The sequence below is a fragment of the Lithobates pipiens genome, unplaced genomic scaffold, assembly GCF_037356315.1.
Source record: "Lithobates pipiens isolate NorthernLeopardFrog02 unplaced genomic scaffold, aLitPip1_a1.2 Scaffold_10, whole genome shotgun sequence".
In the NCBI taxonomy this organism is placed as follows: Eukaryota; Metazoa; Chordata; class Amphibia; order Anura; family Ranidae; genus Lithobates; species Lithobates pipiens.
This window is the reverse complement of record NW_027507686.1, coordinates 181,517,779-181,538,688: the sequence shown is the minus strand read 5'-3', so window position 1 is coordinate 181,538,688 and position 20,910 is coordinate 181,517,779. Positions and strand designations below refer to the sequence as shown.

Here is a 20,910-nt window from a genome sequence, read left to right as displayed (position 1 = left end):
CAATTGCAGCTGCAGTGCGTTTTGAACTTCATGCAGGAAACGCGCAGATAGTGTGTTTCTTGCTTAGCATTCTAGGGTGAACCTAGCCTAAATGTATGAAAATTACACATGACTAAATCTAAATAAATGTTATGTTTAATTACGGTACTAAAGGAATGAAAGTGTATCTAAACCCAAAAACAAAACTTTGATTTATTGCAACTTTCTAGACCTTAGACGTGGTGGCTGCATATGTTTGCTCTTTTCTAGGCTGAGTACATTTTCTTCAAGTATAATAAAAATACTTTTTGATCCTGATTAAAAACCCAGAGTGCTTGAAAATTGCAGTGCACTAAACTGAAATCTCAAACAATGTTATCAGCTTTCACAGCCATAGTATATTTTTTACACTCTACCCCCCCCCCCCCCTTCTGTGTTATGGAGATAAGGAAAGAGGGAAGCGTTCTGTTGTCCTAACATACGTTTGTCCTTTGATGACACTGCTGCTTCTTCAATACATTTGTGAGCATTGTAGGATACAAATTGTGTTAGGCCTCATATAGATGGGCATAGTGATCTGCAATGCCCATGCATAGGGCCATCTTCAGTTGCCCAGGTGGCACAGGTGTTCCAGGGTGTGCAGGCAGCCTGTTGAAATTGATGTTAGGCAGCCGTTTGCAGAGACTTGCATGAACCTCCACACTCCATATAAATTCTGATATATAGAACATGTGCATTCCAGGCAAATGAAGATGACCCTTTGTACAGGTGTATGAATTTTTACACCATTGTGAGTGAGGCCTTACTGGATGGGTCACCAGGAAATATAAAGGAAGAAAAGTCAGAAACAAAGAAAACAAATGCAGCCACGGCATCCAAGGACTGGTAAACTTGGATTTAGATACAGTTTAAATTTCATCTGCAATGCTGCTAGTTTCTAGAATTTCTAGAGATTATATAAAGTTGACCAATGTATTGTCCTTTTAACAGGGTCAGAACTTTGTGAAAAATCCAGGTGAATGTTGCGGAAGATGCATACAAACTCAGTGTGTGATTATTTCTGCAAATGGAACTGTCATTCTCCTGATGGTAAGTCACCAGTAAATATAAAATAATAGTTCTTTTTTTTTGCAGCCACCTTTACATATGTCTATGTCAGCCATTCTCAACGAGGGTTCCTCTAGAGGTTGCTAAGGGTTCCTTGAGCTGTGGCTAATGAACCACCTATTTGATGACTCCTACGGAGTTCAGGGTTCAGCACCACTTAGCAAAGCCAGCAGCATTATACCAAATATCTTTTGAAATGTCTTTAAGGGTGGCATTTTAAACACCAATTTAAGGGGGACATTCTTCTTATTGACCACTAATATAAGGAGCATTGTTCCTATTGAGCCCTGATGATTTGGTTTTAGTAAAATTTCTAATAATTGGAAATTATTTTTGGTGTTCCTCTAGGGTTAAAAGGTTGAGAAAGCCTGGTTTTTGTGTATCATAGTGCTGGAAAGATAAAGAGATACTATATCCAAAATTCAAAGACAAAAAGGGGCTGCAAGTAGATACTTTAACCTAATGATCTTCACTATATTTAGCAATGTGCAAATGGTAATTATTTTACATATCATTATCATAGTCAATTAAAAAACACAAATGACTTCCCCCTATTGACAAAAAGTCTTCTTCTTCCTTCCTCCTGCACAAACTTGGTTTCCAGTGCACAACACCTGCTGCTCACTCCTGTGGGAACTAGCAGGATGTTACTAGCTCAGCAAAGGCCCATTACAGGCAGGAACTGTCAGTCCCTTGACAAAGTAGTGCAATGTGAGTGAACAGCATGACATTCCTCCTTCTGCTTCCCTGTGGCCACTGATCCTAGCTCCACTTGCTTGCCTGGCTGACCCTCCTCTCAGTCCTCCTGACTGACTTTCTGCCCCAAACCTGCCTTACTGGCTCAGACACATGGAGGCCTCTCAGGGCAAGGTTAGATAAAGACTTGGCACTACGTGTCTTCAAGAGAGGCCTGCTACAGATGGCAGTCTCTCCCTCTTGTCTGTCCCTACACTGTGCTGATCTACTCATTGTCTCTTCTTGCTCCTTCTCGCTGCCTCTCCAGCATTAATCCTTCCACTGCCCCAGGTGTTAGGATCCTTCCAGGCCACCTTTCCTGAGCACCCCATCCAAGGTAGAACCCACTACCGGTAAGAGGCCCCTCAAAAGCCACCGACAGCCTCTCCTCAGCACTGCTTCTTCATCTTCCACCCGACTGCCCTGGTGGAATGGCCCATGTCTATTTATGAGGCTGCCTCTGTCCCCTGCCAGCCCACTTCTGGGGTTTGGCTGAGGCCCCACAAATATTCAAGGCAACTCCTACTAACCCCTGCCCTCTAGTTCTAGAAGGTTCTCCAACCTTCCAGACACCAGGAGGAAGCACCAGAAAGCTGCCAGGAGTCATACAACCCTGGCCTCTAGTAACTCAGGTTACTTTTGTGTGTTAAGTTGTTTTCTTATATTGTGATAGGATAGGAATTGTACTTCTGGTGCAAGTTCTGTAAACATTAAGATTAGGTATGAGGGTTACGAGTAGGTTTGAGGGGATGTTAAGTGTTTTATAATAGGGGAAAGATTCAGTGAAGGGTCAAGTAAAATATTAAAGCATTATGAGTAAGTGAGAGTTAAGACACTATTGGGTTTCATGTTAAGTGATTAGACAAGGGAAGGGTTGAAGGGGTTGTAAACCCTCATGTTTTTTTTCCCCCTAATGCATAAAACCTCCTGTAGTGCTGCAGCCCCTCCAGCCCCCCCCACCCGTTTTACTTACCTGAACGCTGTCTTTCTCCGGCCGGGAACAAGCACACCAGATCTAGCTGGTGTCTCGTGTCCTGATTGGATAGATTGATAGCAGCGCGGCCATTGGCTCCTGCTGCTGTCAATCAAGTCCAATGGTGCGGGTGCCAGAGGCAGTGCCGAGTCCTGCTTTCTGCGTGAATACACAAAAAAGCATGACTTGGGAGCCCGCCTACACCAATGTCCACCAAGGAGAGCGCTTCTCCAAAGTGGACACCTGATGTGGGGTGGAGCTACCAGTGCCACCAGGGGGACCCCTGAAGAGGTAGATTGGGGCCATTCTGTGCCAAACAAACTGCACAGTGGAGGTAAGTATGACATGTTAATTTTTTTTTTTAAAACAAGGGTTTACAAACCCTTTAAGTGCTTTGTCCTTTAGTGTGAGGCAGTGGTGGCGTCGGGGGGGGGGGGCTGATGGGGGCTGGATCCCCAATTGTGCCCCCAAAAAGCCTCGGGTCTCGATATTGCTAAATTCCTTATTCGCTCTGAGCCATTTACACAGGCAACAGGGAACGATCTCCCGCTAATCCAGCGTGGCGGAGTGACATATAAAAGTCCTGCCTCCGGGACCTGGCTCCTATGATGGACATCCCACTGGTCCAATGCCAAGATTACGGGACATGTGACGTCCATCATAGGCGCTGCTGGGTCCAGGAAGAGGCGGGAATGACACTGCGGCTGCGCTGGGCACTGGGAGATCCCCGCTCTGTGTAAATGGGAGGGCAGCAGAGCAGCTCTCTCCTTGGTGCGTGCAGCCTGCAGTCTCAAAGTGGTCATGGATGAGATGGGCTGCACTACACAGGTAAGGCTGAGCTACAGGAGTGTCAAGAGGTCACCTGTCACGGGGGGAGATCAATGTATGTGTCGGGGGGGAATCAATGTATGTGTCGGGGGGGAATCAATGTATGTGTCGGGGGGGAATCAATGTATGTGTCGGGGGGGATCAATGTATGTGTCGGGGGGGAATCAATGTATGTGTCGGGGGGAATCAATGTATGTGTCGGGGGGAATCAATGTATGTGTCGGGGGGAATCAATGTACGTGTCGGGGGGGAATCGATGTATGTGTCGGGGGGAATCGATGTATGTGTTGGGGGGTAATCGATGCATGTGTCGGGGGGTAATCGATGCATGTGTCGGGGGGTAATCGATGCATGTGTCGGGGGGGAATCGATGCATGTGTCGGGGGGGGAATCGATGCATGTGTCGGGGGGGAATCGATGCATGTGTCGGGGGGGGGGATCGATGCATGTGTCGGGGGGAAATCGATGCATGTGTCGTGGGGGGGGGGAATCAATGCATGTGTCGTGGGGGGGGATCGATGCATGTGTCGGGGGGAAATCGATGCATGTGTCGTGGGGGGGAATCAATGCATGTGTCGTGGGGGGGAATCAATGCATGTGTCGGGGGGGATCAATGTATGTGTCGGGGGGGAATCAATGTATGTGTCGGGGGAATCAATGTATGTGTCGGGGGGATCAATGTATGCGTCGGGGGGGGATCAATGTATGCGTCGGGGGGGGGGGGGGATCAATGTATGCGTCGGGGATCAATGTATGTGTCAGGGGGTCAGTGTCAGGGGGATCAGTGTATGTGTCAGGGGGGAGGGTCAGTGTAGGTGTCGGGGGGGGTCAGTGTAGGTGCCGGGGGGGTCAGTGTAGGTGTCGGGGGGGTCAGTGTAGGTGTCAGGGGGGTCAGTGTAATGGTCAGGTAGGCCAATTTAGTGGTCAGCATGGTTCAGAACTGGTGAGTTAGGCAGCAACCAGCAAGTAAGCCTAAACCCCCCCCCCAAGCAGTCAACCCCCCCCCCGCCACCACCGCTGCCGGCCTTGGACTTCAGGCTGAAGCCCCTGGTCTTTTTACCACCTAGCAACACCCCTGGTGTGAGGTACAGTTTGCAATATAGGGACAATCAGAATTCTTTATTAATCCCAAAATAAAATTGTTGCAACAAAAAGGGGTCCTGGGGAATTTACAGTACATTCGCCAACAGTGTCACAAAGTAGAATGTTTATTATTGAAAAATTCAATTTTTTTTCCTATATAAAAGTACATTTCACAATAACAATTTTAACTAAAAAAAACAAACAGAAAAATATATCTCTGCATATACCTTTGCAATGAAAATAAAAGTAGTAATGTAGATTGTCACCATTCCATAACTCGTAATAATGCTGCCTCAGGAACTGCAGGCCACGTAAGGCTCCACGTGTCTGGTATACTTGAATACAAGGAAGCAGTTGCATTCAGATGATGTCCTCTATAACCAGTTCTCTACCGCCGTATTGTAAAAAGACGGTGGCAGGAACTGTTCCTCCCTCTGAATGTGCATCTTATGACATCATCTGCTTCTCGGCATTGTGGAGAGTGCGTGCGCACTCGCCGCATCGCTGGGAACCCGGTGCGCGATTTCCCGGTAACAGTGTGTAAACACACAGATCCACGTCCTGTCAGGGGAAAGGAGAACTGATCGGATGTTCCTTGTACAGAGGAACACCAACTCCCTCCTCCCCTCATCAGTCCCCTCCCCCCACAATTAAATTCACTCCCTAGGACATACATTTAACTCCTGCAGCGCCCCCTAGTGTTGACCCCTTCCCTGCCAGTCACATTTATACAGTAAATCGGTGCATTTTTTATAGCACTGATTGCTTTATAAGTTTGAATGGTCCCAAAATAATGTCAAAAGTGTCCGATCTGTCCGCCGCAATGTCACAGTCATGATAAAAATCGCAGATCGCCTCCATTAGTAGTAAAAAAACTAAAAATGACAAATCTATCCCCCATTTTGTAGACGCTATCATTTTTGCGCAAACCAATCAATATACGCTTATTGGGATTTTTTTTACCAAAAATATGTAGAAGAACACATATCTGGCCTAAACTGAGGGAATTTTTTTTTTTTTTTTTTTAAATGGGATATTTATTATAACAAAAGTAATAAATATTGTGTTTTTTTCGAAAATTTACACTCTTTTTTGTTCATAGCGCAAAGAATAAAAAAAGCAGAGTTGATCAAATACCACCAAAATAAAGCTCTATTTGTGGGGGAAATAAATGATAAAAATTTAATTTGGGTACACTGTCACATGACCGCACAATTGTCATTCAAAGCGTGACAGCGCTGAAAGCTCAAAATTGGCCTAGGCAGGAAGGGGGTGAAAATGCCTTGTATGGAAGTGGTTAAAAAGCTTAATTGAAAGCTGAGCATATACATATGGTATACAACAGTCCCACCATAAAGACTGCCCCCTCTGATGTGTTTTGCCCCTTTCACGAGGGTTTGTTCCAGAGATGGTTGGCCTAGTATAGATAGACAAGGCAGTAGATCAATCAAACCAATAATTCAATTACACCCATTAAAGGGAAATGTTACCTGTCCAATACTCTATTTCACACAACATTACAAACCATAGTTTGACAACTGCACAAGTTTTTTCCATAAAATAATTACAATTTACTAATAATTTTAAACTAAAGAAACAAATGACCCCTTTTCCCTTAAAAAATAAGGGAAAGTGAGTACTGTATATTTTATCCATATTTGGTCGGATAGGAAAAAAGGAAAAAAGAGAAAGAGAAGGGGATAGGAGGTGAGGGGTGGGTTGTACTGGAAAGGGGGTAAGAAGGGAAAGGGGGAGGTAGAATAGGAAGAGTAAAAGGGAAAGGTATAAATAGAAAAGGAAAAAGGACACAGGGAAACATGAATTAGCTGCTCATGCACTTCTTTCCTTGTGAAGAGAGACAAATGATTCTAGCCCCCTCGTCACTATGTAATACATTGTACATAAACAAGTACACACACCTATGTCCATATTGCCTTTCCTTTGTGTGGTTGCCTTTTCAGACTGCTTCTGTGCAGCTGGTGTTCCTTCTCCTGTGCCACCATTTTGAAAATGTATGTCCTCCTGTGCATGTACAAGATGGAGCATGTGACATCAGCACCTCAGCTTGTGAGTGCTCCGTACAACATCACACTCATCTGTTTAAAAAACCTTCCCCCAAGATCTCATGAGCTCTAGGGAGAAAGGTTTTCTTTTTTTTGTAACCACAAATGAGTTTAATGCCATATTGCACATGCACGAGATGACGTACTTCATGCTTGGGTACAGGATCTCCCTGAAGTCACTATGGACATTGCTTTCCCAGGCAGCATCTATTCGGCCAGGAAATGGATGCAATAAAAGGTAAGCAAAGTAAAAAAAAAAAAAAGTGTGTGTGTGTGTGTGTGTGTTTTTTTTTATTTTTTTTTTATTTAAATCAATATTAGATGATTTCACAACAGCATACAGTGAAACATACAGATGTGAATTTTTTTAAAAGGGGTGAAAAATCCCCTTAGGGAAATCTATATTATACCAATGTATATCCACAAAGTGGTGTGCAGCATTAGTATTTTTATTGGTTTTGATGTTGGAAAGATGATCCCTAACCCAGTCATATGAGCATCTTGTGGTTTCCCCACATACTGTTTTGCAGGAAATCACATAAATGACACATCTAGTCTGGCAATTTACTAATTGTCTAATATTAACAAACAACCATTTAAAAAGTTTGGACACAATTGGGATCCCTCCATAATAAGCAAATTGAAGAATAGATCCACATCTAAGCATTCCAACAGTGTCCAAACATGTACACAATCATTTCTTTGGTTGAAACAGACTGGGGTATAAGATACTACCAAAAGTGGATGTTTTTTAGCTGCAAACTATACACCTGGACACCTGGATATAAGACCCTATTTAAATCTGGATAGCCTTTTAATAATGGTAAACATCTGCAAATGATTTGTTGTACCTCAATGAATTCTAAACTGAACTAAGTATTGTAGTAGGAGGACTGTTGATCTTCTGAGGAATCAGTCATATCTAGATAAATAAACTGAACCAGTTGCTTGTCATATGTAAATCAAAGTTTATAGTCATTGTCCAAATACCTACAAAATTGCTTACCACTAGATCTTGGTGTACAACAAACTTCAGATTGTCGATGTAATGAAAGAAAAATGTCACTTGTTCGCTGAAGGGGTTGACATCCCCAAAGATGTGACGCTCCTCCCACCAACCCATATAAAGTTTAACATGCATAGGAGCAAACTTTGCCCCCGTGAAAGTGCCTTGCCTCAGGAGATAGTAAACCCCATCAAAAAATGTTCCAATCTCCAAAATGAAATTCTTTGAAACCACAGAATACTCGGTATAGTGGTCTAAATGATTAGGACAATCTGTTTGTTTTTTGCTCTGAAATTGCTCAGAAATATCTAGTGATTTTGCCAGGTCCCCCTTTTTAAGTAACCACAGCAAACATGGAAGAATGTACTGCCATGATCAGTTTTCACATCTGTGCTTCTTTGGAGACTCATGATGCTGTGCCAACTCACAGTATGCCCGTATCTCTTGAAGTCAGTCCACCACTGCTTAGCCTTGCTGAGTTGATTGACAGTGGCTCCTAGCAGAAGCCTCACTGTTAAAACAGCAGCTGATCACAGTAAATAGCATGCCTTTTGCAGAGCTGGAAAGACACTATTGCTGCTTCTGCAACATATTGAGTAACCTGGGGATTAAAGTAAATATTGACACTTGTGGTTCCATTATTTGGAGACCTGATCTGCTTATTTCATGGCAGAATTTCTATGGTTAGCAGAAAAACCTAATCTTGACAAATAAATCTATGTATAAAGACCATGGCTCTGCCATGTGTGATGTCAGAACTGTATGTTTGTTTGCTAAACAGGCACACCTAGACTATGAGAATGGTATGTGAAGGAAGGCTGTGAGGTCACATGGTTACCTAATAAATAATTTATAAAAGGTTCAAAATGTTTATTTTTAAAATATGTGAAAGTGATTAGGGTTTACAATTAATATATTCTACAGTATATTTACATTTTCTTTTGCTGTAAATGAGCTCTGTGTGGATTAGTAGCATCTAACGATCTATCACTATCTATCACAATCTATTACTATCTAGTTTAGAACCATCTATCACCCACAATAATTTGTTTGAGAGGCTGGAAGTGGAAGAGCTTCCCTAGATGGTATAGAGCAATTTAGGATTGAACGGAGGTTGAAAGTATATATTTACAAATACATATGATGTTGCTCTAAGATAAAGAATTGCACTTGCCACTTGAATCAGTCAGGACTTTAAATGGGTTTCCTGAAGAAATAGGACATGCAATCCATGTGATGATAGGTCTTCAAACATGAATGAAAGCTTAAACCTAAACTTTAAGCCTCTTATACATAAGAAAATATGTTTTAGCGGTTCTAGCATAGTAAGGGTCTAAAATGACTTCTCAGGAGGCAAGCATATAGTTTGTTATGCGTTAGAGGTTCCATGAGCATAGCAATAGTACCAACGAGTCATATGATAGTCAACAAGCTAGTTTCACATGACCGTAGTGAATAAGTACATCCATTAAGCAATCTACAAAAAGACATGAATAAAGGAAAAAAAATTACATAGAAAAAAGGGGGAGTAGAAGGGGGGGAGGTTAGAAAAAGGAAACGGGAAATGTGTAAAGTAGGTTAAGGGAATTTTATCCCCCTCCTTTAAGTTGTATAATGGGACCAGGCAAGGGTGCACCGTTATTATTCGTGCTGGCATTAGAAACACTTCTAGCGATGGTAAGGGGAAACTCTGACATAGGAGGTGTGAGAGTTGGCGAGGAGACACACAAGTTAGCTGCGTTCACAGACAATGTGTTGCTTTACATCTCCAACCCTCAAATCTAAATGCCAAACCTATTAAGGGTTTTAAAGGAATATGGGTAACTATCAAAATTCAAGATTAACCCAGGCAAATCATATTATGAATATAAATATGAATATAAATATTAAAGGGGTTGTAAAGGTAAATATTTTTCACCTTTAATGCAGTCTATGCATTAAAGCGGGACTGCACTGTGGAAAAAAATATTAAAAGCCAGCAGCTACAAATACTGCAGCTGCTGACTTTTAATAAATGGACACTCACCTTTCCCGGAGTCCAACGTTGCCAAGGCCGATCGATTGCTCAGCTCTCGGCTGCTGCCGCCACCATTCTAAGTGAGGGAATCGGGAAGTGAAGTGAAGCGGCTTCACTTCCCGGTTCCCTAGTGCGCATGCGCGAGTCTCGGAAGTGCTGAAGTCCAGGCTGACCCGCGGCGCGAGTGCGCATGCACGAACGGCGATCCGCTCGCAAAGTGCGAGCGGAACCCTGACACCCTTGTCCTGGATGGGTAGGATAAACGCACTAAAAATGACTATCTTGCCCAAAATATTGTATAAATTCCAGATGCTCTCAATCTATATACCCCAGGTATATATTTTGGAATTATCAAAACCTTAATTACAAAACTCATTTGCCAAAATAAGAAACCCAGAATATCTTTAAGGACCCTGCAAATGGAAAAAGATCAGGGAGGATTAAGTGTACCAGATTTTAAAAAGTACTATGAAGCAATGATACTAACACGGGTTGTAGAATGGACAAAGTTAAAGAGTGAAAAAAGATGGGTTTGAATAGAGCACAGTATGGCAGACACATATCTGGGGAGGAATATTTGAAGTACACAACCACAATAAATGGTAACACAATTCTCCACTAATATTTTTAAAAGAGAATGACTATTTTCCACCAGGCAAAAGTATTAGGAGGGAATTGGATAAAAAGAGAAAATGTTCAATTGAGACACATAATATATAAGGGGAAAATATGCCCACTGCAAAAATTAAAGACGGAAAAAGATTTGTTTGAGTTGAATGAATGGCGATACCTCCAGCTTAGACATTTTGTTTCAGTCCTGCCACGGCCGTTGAGAGGAGGAGAAGAGCTGACAGCTTTTGAGCATATATGTGAGAGGAAAACAGAACTTGCGGGGATCTCGCAGATCTATAAGATGCTTGTGCGAGAAAATGGGCTGGAGGTACCGGCATATATAAAAAATTGGGAGAGGGAAATAGGTCCATGAGGTGAGAAGCAGGGGGTAGGGAAACTATTAAAATTGGTATATGGATCCTCGATAAACACTGGGAGGATTGACACAAACTATAAATGTTTAGCAAGGTGGTATAGGACACCTGATATATTAGCGAAATATGAAACGGGTCAACCTATGAGATGTTAGAGGGGATGCAAGAAAACAGGGACTATGGGACACATATGGTGGAATTGCCCAAAGATCAAAAATTATTGGAGGGAAATATTAAGGTATATAAAGGAGATAACTAGCACCCAGTTACCCAAAGACCCCTGGATATGTCTATTCCATGGGGTGACACCCCATTTAAAGAATACAGCAACTCCCTGACAATCAATCTGATAAATGCTGCAACGTGCCTGATCCCGAAAAAAATGGAAGGAAGTAGAGGGCCCTAAAATAAGTGAATGGTTTGAGAAAATAGATGAAATATATAGATTGGAAGAGCTCAGGGTAGGTGAGGAGGATGGAAGTCGGGAGCCCCAAGGAAGGTGGGAGAGATGGAAAACATTTAAGTTAACAAGGATACAGTGAGGTGTTTGGGTTGTGGGGGGGGGGGGGGGGGAGTAGAAGGGGGAAGGTTAGAAAAGGGAAACGGGAAATGTGTAAAGTAAAGAATTTTTTATAGGTTTTACCTTATGTAGTAGGGTAGGGGCAAGACTGTTCTCCCTTTTGTTCTTTTTCTCTTTTTTTTTTGTAATGATAATATATTGAAATAAATAAAGAATAAAAAATATATATAATTTAAATAAACTCAATACTGCTTCAAAAACAGGGCAACTAGAAGCATGCAAAGCAGTGTCTACTCAAAATAATTCCCTGCCATAGACCAAGAGCTGTACATTACCGTTTGTTACTGGTTCAAGTGTATGCCTACAGAACCGCTTTAACAATAATTGCTATACAGAAGTAAAGTCTCTGACATAACAATGATGGCTTGTAAAGAAAAGAAAAATACCTGTTCAAAGACGCAGAATATATACAGTGGATTTAAAAAGTGTACACACCCCTGTTAAAAAAAAGAGACAAAAATAAATCATTTTAGAAGTTTTTCCACCTTTAGTGTGACCTAAAAACTGTACAACTCAATTGAAAAACAAACTGAAATCTTTCGGGGGGTGTAAAAATAAAAGATGAAAATGTGTTTGCATAAGTTTGCACACCCTCTTATTACTGAGGATGTAGCTGTGTTCAGAACTAAGCAATCACATTCAAACTCATATTAAGTAGGTGTCAGTACACACCCGCCATCATTTAAAGTGCCTCTGATTAACCCCAAATAAAGTTTAGCTGTTCTAGTCAGTCTTTCCTGACATTTTTTTAGTTGCATCCTACAACAAAAGCCATGGTCCGCAGACAGCTTCCAAAACATCAGTGGGATCTCATTGTTAAAATGTATCAGTCAGGAGAAGGGTAAAAAAGAATCTTCAAGGCATTAGATTTCCCATGGAACACAGTGAAAACAGTCATCACCAAGTAGAGAAAATATGGCACAACAGTGGCATTACCAAGAACTGGACGTCCCTCCAAAATTGATGAAAAGATGAGAAGGAAACTGGTCAGGGAGGCTGCCAAGAAGCCTACAGCAACATTAAAGGAGCTGCAGGAATATCTGGAAAGTACTGGCTGTGTGGTATATGTGACAACAATCTCCTGTGTTCATCATATGTCTGGGCTATGGGGTAGAGTGGCAAGAAAAACATCCAAGCCCAGCCAAATTTTGCAAAAACACATCTGAAGTCTCCCAAAAGCATGTGGGAAAATGTATTAAGGTCTGAGGAAGCCAAGGTTGACATTGTTAGCCATAATTCCAAAGGATATATTTGGCACGAAAACAACACTGCACATCACCAAATGAACACCGTACTCATCGTGAAGCATGGTGGTGGCAGCATCATTGTCATGGTTATGCAATAGAGTTTGTCTGTCAGCCTACCTGTCTCCATATGTTCGTCTCTAGAGACCAGCTGACTCTCACCTGACTGCTTTTATAATCCCTCCTCTAGCATGGCTCAACCCTAGCTCCTATCAGAGAACTCTATATTAACCTGTGCACTGCAGGCCAACCCTGCTGATCAACCTTTGTGTGTTTGGCTTCCTGTTACCTGCCTGCCGTGTGCTCCACATTTGTTGTCTTTTCTGTTACTTACCTTGGCGTGTTCTCTGCTATTCTTGTCTGCTTGTGACCCTGACCTTTTTGGTGCGTCCCTGACTATCCCTGTTTGCCTATGACCCTGAACCTTTGGTGTGAACTCTGTTGTCCTTGTCTGCTTATGGCCCTGACCTTGGCTTAACCCTTACTATCAATATCCCTCTGTTGCCTACTGTGAGCTGGGGGACCCTGGGGGTCACGACCTGGAGCCAGTTGCAGCCCAGTCCATCCTCACCACTAGAGGCTCTGGTGAACACCTACTGGCTCTTAGACTCCGCACCCTAGGGAATCTTACACTCTAACCCCGGTGGGATATGTCTTGGTGTTCCAGCGTCCCTGCCATCCTTACCACCTTCACTCCCAACTGCAGCAGTCAGACGTAGGGTCCTCTACCTTGCGGTGCACTCCTGATCCCAACGGTGTGCATCTGTCACCTAGCCTCAAGGTAACCTGACAATCATGCTTTGGGGCTGTTTTTCTTCAGCTGGAACAGGGTCTTAGTCAAGGTAGAAGGAATTGTGAACAGTTCAAAATACCAATCAATATCGGCACAAAACCTTTAGGCTTCTGCTAGAAAGATGAACATGAAGAGGAACTTAATTGTTCAGCATGGGAACGACCCAAAGCATACATCCAAATCAACAGGAAAGCTTCACTAGAAGAAGATTAAAGTTTTGGAATGGCCCAGCCAGAGCCCAGACCTGAATAAGAGTGAAAATCTGACTGGTTTGGAGTGTTTTTGCAAAGAAGAGTGGACAAATATTGGCAAGTCAAGATGTGACTGGGTGCTGTAATAAAATCAAAAGGTGCTTCAACAAAGTATTGGTTTAAGGGTGTGCACACTTATGCAACCATATTATTATTATTTTATTTTTTTATTTTTTTTATTTCCCTCCACCTAAAATATTTCAGTTTGTTTTAATTGAGTACAGTTTACAGGTCACATTAAAGGTGGAAAACGTTCTGCAATGATTTATCTTTGTCTTATTTTTTCACATCACAGAAACCTGACATTTTAACAGGGGTGTGTAGACTTTTTATATCCACTGTACTGTGTGTGTGTGTGTGCGTGTGTGTATATATATATATATATATATATATATATATATATATATATATATATAGTGACAGTACAGTTCCCTGTCCTAGTAATTGTCACGCAGGGTTCTCAAAAAGGCAGGTTGAGGGGCTCCAGGGGTATTTAATGTGAAGGAATCTGTTTTATCAGTTTCCTCCAAAGTTTGTAAAATTCAGTTGGGGACCTGGAGCCCGGAGATTCCATAGTGTTAGGCCGGGTTCACACCGCTGCGATGCGGGAACGCCGCGAATCCGCGGCGTTTTCCCGCATCGCATTACTCCCGCCGGCAGTTCACACTTCCCTATGCGGACGGCTGGGAGTGTCAATGATATGTTAATGACACCCCCAGATCCGTCCGCATATCGCAGTGCGATCTGCCGACTCGCACAGGAATCGGATCGCATGGTGTGAACCCCCATGCGATCCGATTCTGTTGCGGACCAAAAAAAGGGTCCCGTGCGAGTTTGCTGCGGGACCGATGCGAATTTAGCCATACTATCTGTATGGCTGAACTCGCATCGCTACGGAGATCGGATGTGATTTGCGGTGCGAATCACATCTGGATCTCCCCCCGCAGCAGTGTGAACCCAGCCTTAGGGGTGGGACGGAATCTTCAATCCTGGGATCGGGGTTTAGGAACAGCCAGGAGTCTGGCTGGTTGATTGAGCAGGTGGGTCCTGGGCTTTTAGCAGAGTCAGGATTAGGGTTCTGGGCTCCACCCAGAGAGATAGGAGATCTCCAGGATTCCAGAGAGTGCAGGTGTGCACTAGTGAAAGCCAGAAACCCAAGTCTGAGGATCAGAGCAGTGGGGGAGCTGCTTTCTAGATAGACGCTGTGTGTGTTGAAACTGTGTGCATCTAAGGAGACTGATGAGAGCCTGAATTGGAAGGCCTGAGCAGCAAAGAAGCTGAAAAGAGGTAGAGTAGTTGTACGGGAACCCTGTTATATGGCCAAGAGGGCTGAAGCGTAAAGCCTAAGTGGCAGTACTGCTGAAGAGAGCCAGGTGGCTCTGCATTTTTCATTTATTGTTTTTGGAAGATGAACCCCTGTGTGGGCAACCAAGTGCATGTATGAACTTTATTTTGTTCCTCTTAATAAAAGTGAGCTACCATGCCCTTAACCACCTCAATACAGTGCACTTACACCCCCTTCCTGACCAGACCAATTTTCAGCTTTCAGCGCTCTCACAGTTTGAATGACAATTACTCAGTCATCCAACACTGTATCCATATGAAACTTTCGTCCTTTTCTCCACACAAATAGAGCTTTCTTTTAGTGGTATTTAATTACTAGTGGGTTTTTTTTTTGTGCTATAAATAAAATAAAACGTAAATTTTGTGAAAAAAATACCTTTTTCTTTGTTTCTGTCATCAATTTTTGCTAATTAGTCATTTTTCTTCATAAATTTTGGCCAAAATGTATACTGCTACCTATCTTTGGTAAAAATAACCCACATTAGTATATATTATTTGGTCTTTGTGAAAGTTATAGAGTCTACAAACTATGGTGCCAATCACTGAAAATTGATCACTTCTGATCAAGCCTTCAGTACATCAGGTGTACCTCATTTCTTGAGACACTAACAAGTCCGGAAAGTACAAATACCCCCCAAATGACCCCTTTTTACAAAGTAGACATTCCAAGGTATTAAGTAAGTAGCATGGTGAGTTTTTTTAAGTTGTCATTTTTTCCCACAATTCTTTGCAAAATTAAGATTTTTTTAATTATTATTTTTTTTACAAAATTGTCATATTATCAGGTTATTTCTCACACACAGCATATGCATACAACAAATTACACCCCAAAATACATTCTGCTACTCTTCCCGAGTACGGCGATACCACATGTATGAGACTGGACACACACAGAGCACCAACATTGATGTAGTACCTTCAGACGTTCTACAAGCAAAAATGACGCATCTCATTTCTCAACCACCTATTACACTTTTGAAGGCCCTGGAGTACCAGGACAATGGAATTTCCCATAAAATGACCCCATTTTGCAAAGCAAACACCCCAACGTATAATCTGTGAGGCATAATGAGTCTTTTGAATGGTTAATTTTTTTTCCAGAAGTTTTTGGAATATGTGGAAAAAAATTAAACCGCATTTTTTTTTTTTACACAAAATTGTCAGTTTATAAGATATTTCTAACACATAGCATGTATATAGCAAAAATTACACCCCAAAATACATTCTGCTACTCTTCCCGAGTATGGCGATACCACATGTGTAGGACTTTTACACAGCCTGGCCACATAGAGAGGCCGAACATTGAAGTAGTACGTTCAGGCATTCTAGGAGCATAAATGACACATCTCCTTTCATTCCTATCTATCACACTTTTGAAGGTCCTGGACCACCAGGACAGTGAAATTACCCACAAAATGACCTCATTTTGGAAAGCAAACACCCCAACGTATATTCTATGAGACATGGGCTGCAAATAGGTACTCGGGTACTCTGATGGGCTGGAGATAGGTACTCGGGTACTCTGATGGCCTGGTGACAGGTACTCGGGTACTCTGATGGCCTGGTGACAGGTACTCGGGTACTCTGATGGCCTGGTGACAGTTACTCGGGTACTCTGATGGCCTGGTGACAGGTACTCGGGTACACTGATGGCCTGGTGACTGGTATTTGGGAACTCTGAAGGGCGGTGACAGGTACTCATATGGACTGTGACAGGTACTCAGATGAACTGTGACAGGTACTCAGGTACTCAGATGAACTGTGACAGGTACTCAGGTACTCAGATGAACTGGAACAGGTACTCAGATACTCAGATGGACTGGGACGGGTACTCGGGTATTCAGATGGACTGGGACAGGTATTCGGGTACTCAGATGGGCTGTGACAGGTACTCGGGTACTCAGATGGACTGTGACAGGTACTCGGGTACTCAGATGGGCTGTGACAGGTACTCGGGTACTCAGATGGGCTGTGACAGGTACTCGGGTACTCAGATGGGCTGTGACAGGTACTCGGGTACTCAGATGGGCTGTGACAGCTACTCGGGTACTTTGATGGGCTGTGACAGCTACTCGGGTACTTTGATGGGCTGTGACAGCTACTCGGGTACTCGGATGAACCGTGACAGGTACTCGGGTATTTTGATGGGCTGTGACAGGTACTCGGGTACTCTGATGGACCATGACAGATACTTGGGTACCATAATGGACTGTGACAGGTCCCCGGGTACCCTGATGGACTGTGACAGGTACTCGGTACTCTAATGGACTGTGACAGGTACTCTGTACTCTAATGGACTGTGACAGGTACTCTGTACTCTGATGGGCCATGACAGGTACTCGGGTACTCTGATGGGCCGTGACAGGTACTCGGGTACTCTGATGGGCCGTGACAGGTACTCGGCTACTCTGATGGGCCGTGACAGGTACTCGGGTACTCTGATGGGCTGTGACAGGTACTCGGGTACTCTGATGGGCCGTGACAGTTACTCGGGTACTCAGATGGGCTGTGACAGGTACTCAAATACTCTGATGGACTGTGACAGGTACTCTGATGGACTGTGATTGACAGGTACTATGAGGGGTGGTGACAGGTCCTCTTTATTGGGGGGGGGCAATCAGTGTGCTTGATGTGTACTGTAGGAGGTAACGAGATGTTACCGCAATCTCCTCCTCACACACGATCGGTGGGTGAGGAGGAGAACCCGGTTTGTTTACATCTTAGTGATCGGCTGTGAAAGGATCACAGCCGATCACGTGGGTAAACAGCCGGCCAATGGCTGTTTACCAGCATTGGTGACGAGCAGTGTTCCCGGGGGAACACGCTGCCACCGGCGTGCACGCGCAGCGCGCTCACGATCACGCGCATGCGCCGTGCACAGTTGGGGTGTGACCATCTGTGATCAGCCGTGACTTCATCACGGCCGATCACGTGGTAAACAGCCATAACCAATGGCTGGTCACCCCCTTCGGTGGCGAGCGGTGTCTCCGTGACACGCCGCCCCCGAAGAAACAGGGATGCGCGCGCACGATCGCACGCATTCCCTGTTTAAACGGGAGGCCGTCATATGACGGCCACCCGCCACAATAGCTGCACCGCCTGGCCGTCATTTGACAGCTGGCGGTCAGCAACTAGTTAAACTAAAGTTCCTGTTCACTGTGAACTTACTGAACAGGCATCTACCACTGAGTAAAACATTCCCCACTGTCACTATATATATATATATATATATATATATATATATATATATATATATATATATATATATATATATATATATACATACATACATACATACATACATACATACACACACAAAGGATTGCTGCACTTAAAATGTATTTAAAAATTCAAAAAGGTTGCAAACAATGCATAGTGTACTCCACGACAGTTTCAGGCTAGGTTCTTAGTGCCCTTCCTCAGATAAGAACAAATGCCACAATACAAATAATCATATACATTTACAGTATATACTCATTCAAAAGTCTAGAATCAATCTATTTATTATGTAAATGAATTAACCATCTAATTGTTATCCTTTGCTAAAAATAAAAAAAAAACACAATATACAATTGCATGTATTAATCAAGAGTCAACAGGAGAAATCATTTTCCTACATCAATGTCAAATAGGGATATAATTCATAATCAATTAGAACTTCTTTCCTGAAATAACAAACATCACAAAATGTTACAATCACCAATTAAATAAATAAATACAGTTCAAAACCTTAGTTTAACCCTCTTGGACACAATAGTGCCAATAAATGATCCTGCAGTCCCGGAAAATAGCAACCAATTATGCTGGATTCACACCTATGCATTTTGTGCTTTTTGCATTTTGCAGATTTGCACTGTAGTCCATGTAACATGGTTTCCTTCAGAACACGTTCTGTAGTGCAAATCTGCATAGGTGTGAATCCAGCCTTAAGGCCAATTAAGACTTAAACTCTCAGAAACTGGGCTCTAATGCAAATGTAAAGGAGCGCTATTGCCGGTGAACATGTCAGATCACATCTAAGGGTATAGTGGAAGTCACAGGGGCTCGAACCTGCAAAATCCAAAGTTCTCACTGTAGGCTTGTATGCAAGTTCTTTGCCATAAAAAAGTGTACGGGGACCTGGGTCCTGCCTCAGGAGACATGTATCAATTGGAATTTTTGTTTTTTTAAACTAAAATTTTTTCAGGAAGCAGTTATTTTAATAATGCTTAAAGTGAAACAATAAAAATGAAAAAGATCCTTTAAATATCATGCCTGGGGGTTTCCTTTAATATGCCTGTAAAGTAGCACATCTTTCCCGTGTTTATTACTGTACCTCAGCAAAATGACATTTCTAAAGGAAAAAATGTAATTTAAAATAGTTTGCGGCTGTAATGAATTGCTGGTTCCCAGGAATATAGAGTAAAACTCAAAGAAAAAAAATGATGTAGGTTCCCCCCACCAGTCCATCGAGTCTGGTATTGATATTAAGGGCAACTCCACACCAAAATATAAAAAAAAATGGCGTAGGGGTCCCCCCAAAATCCATACCAGACTCTTATCCAAGCACACAACCTTGCAGGTCAAGAAAAAGGGAGGGATGAGCAAGCACCCCCCCCTCCTGAACCATAACAGGCCACATGCCCTCAACATGGGGAGGGTGCTTTGGGGTCCCCCCAAAAACACCTTGTCCCCATGTTGATGGGGACAAGGGCCTCATCCCCACAACCCTTGCCTGGCTGTTGTTGGGTCTGCAGCCGGGGGGGCTTATCGGAATCCGGAAACCCCCTTTAACAAGGGGGCCCCAGATCCCATCCCCCCCATGTGAATGGGTATCGGGTACATTGTACCCCTACCCATTCACCTAAAAAAGCAGTGAAATGTGACAAAAGACAATAGCCAGTTTTTGACAATTCTTTTATTAAAAAATGTCTTCTTCTTTCTCCGCTTCTTTCTCCATCTTCCTCCAGTCTTGTTTTTTTTTTTTCTCCTTCTTCCTCCAGCTTCTTCTTCCCTCACTTCTTCTTTTACCTTCCTCCGCTTCTTTTCATTCTATACAATAATGTTTTGCATTTGAGGCATTAATATTATGGTACCAACCACACTCATGTACCATTGGCTATTGGGTAGGGATGAGCCAAACACCCCCAATTTGGTTTGCACCAGAACTTGCGAACAGGCAAAAAATGTGTGCAAACACCGTTAAAATCTATGGGACATGAACATGAAAAACTAAAAGTGCTTATTTTAAAGACTTATATGCAAGTTATTGCCATAAAAAGGGTATGGGAACCCAGGTCGTGCCCCAGGGGACATGTATCAATGCAAAACAAAGCTTTAAAAACTGCAGTTTTTTTCAGGCGCAGTGATTTCAATAATGCTTAAAGTGAAACAATAAAGATGAAATATTCCTTTAAATATCATGCCTGGGGGTGTCCTTAGTATGCCTGTAAAGTAGAGAATCTTTCTCATGTTTATAACTGTACCGCTGCAAAATTACATTGCTAAAAGAAAAGTCTTTTAAAACTGCTTGCGACTATAATGTATTGTTGGATACCAGCAATATAGATAAAAATCATTGAAAAAACAGCATTTCCCCCATTCCATTACCAGACCCTTTGGGTCTGGAATGAATATTAAGGGGAACCCCACACCAAAATAAAAAAAATGCATGGGAGTCCCCTCAAAATCCATACCAGGCCCTTCAGGTCTGTTATGGATGTTAAGGTGAGCCCTGCACAAAAATGTGAAAAAAAAATGGCGTGGGGGTCCCCCCAAAATCCATACCAGACCCTTAACCGAGCACACAACCTGGCAGGCCACAGGAAAATAGGGGTCTCTCGCCCCCCTTCCTGAACCGCACCAAGCCGCATGCCCTCAACATGGGGAGGGTGCTTTGGGGTCCCCCAAAAAAACCTTGTTGATGGGGACAAGGGCCTCAT

At 43.0% G+C, this 20,910-nt stretch overlaps 1 protein-coding gene across 1 annotated transcript in view; it reads left to right on the top strand.

The window, feature by feature from the left end:
* Positions 1 to 975: 975 nt before the first annotated feature.
* The window catches only part of LOC143925970 (intestinal mucin-like protein), a 129,935-nt gene continuing 110,000 nt past the window's right edge, over positions 976 to 20,910 (top strand). The window contains exon 1 of the mRNA XM_077450218.1: positions 976 to 1,068. Within this exon, the coding sequence (XP_077306344.1) occupies positions 1,066 to 1,068 (3 nt within the window). The 5' untranslated portion in view covers positions 976 to 1,065. The remainder of the gene's footprint in view (positions 1,069 to 20,910) is intronic.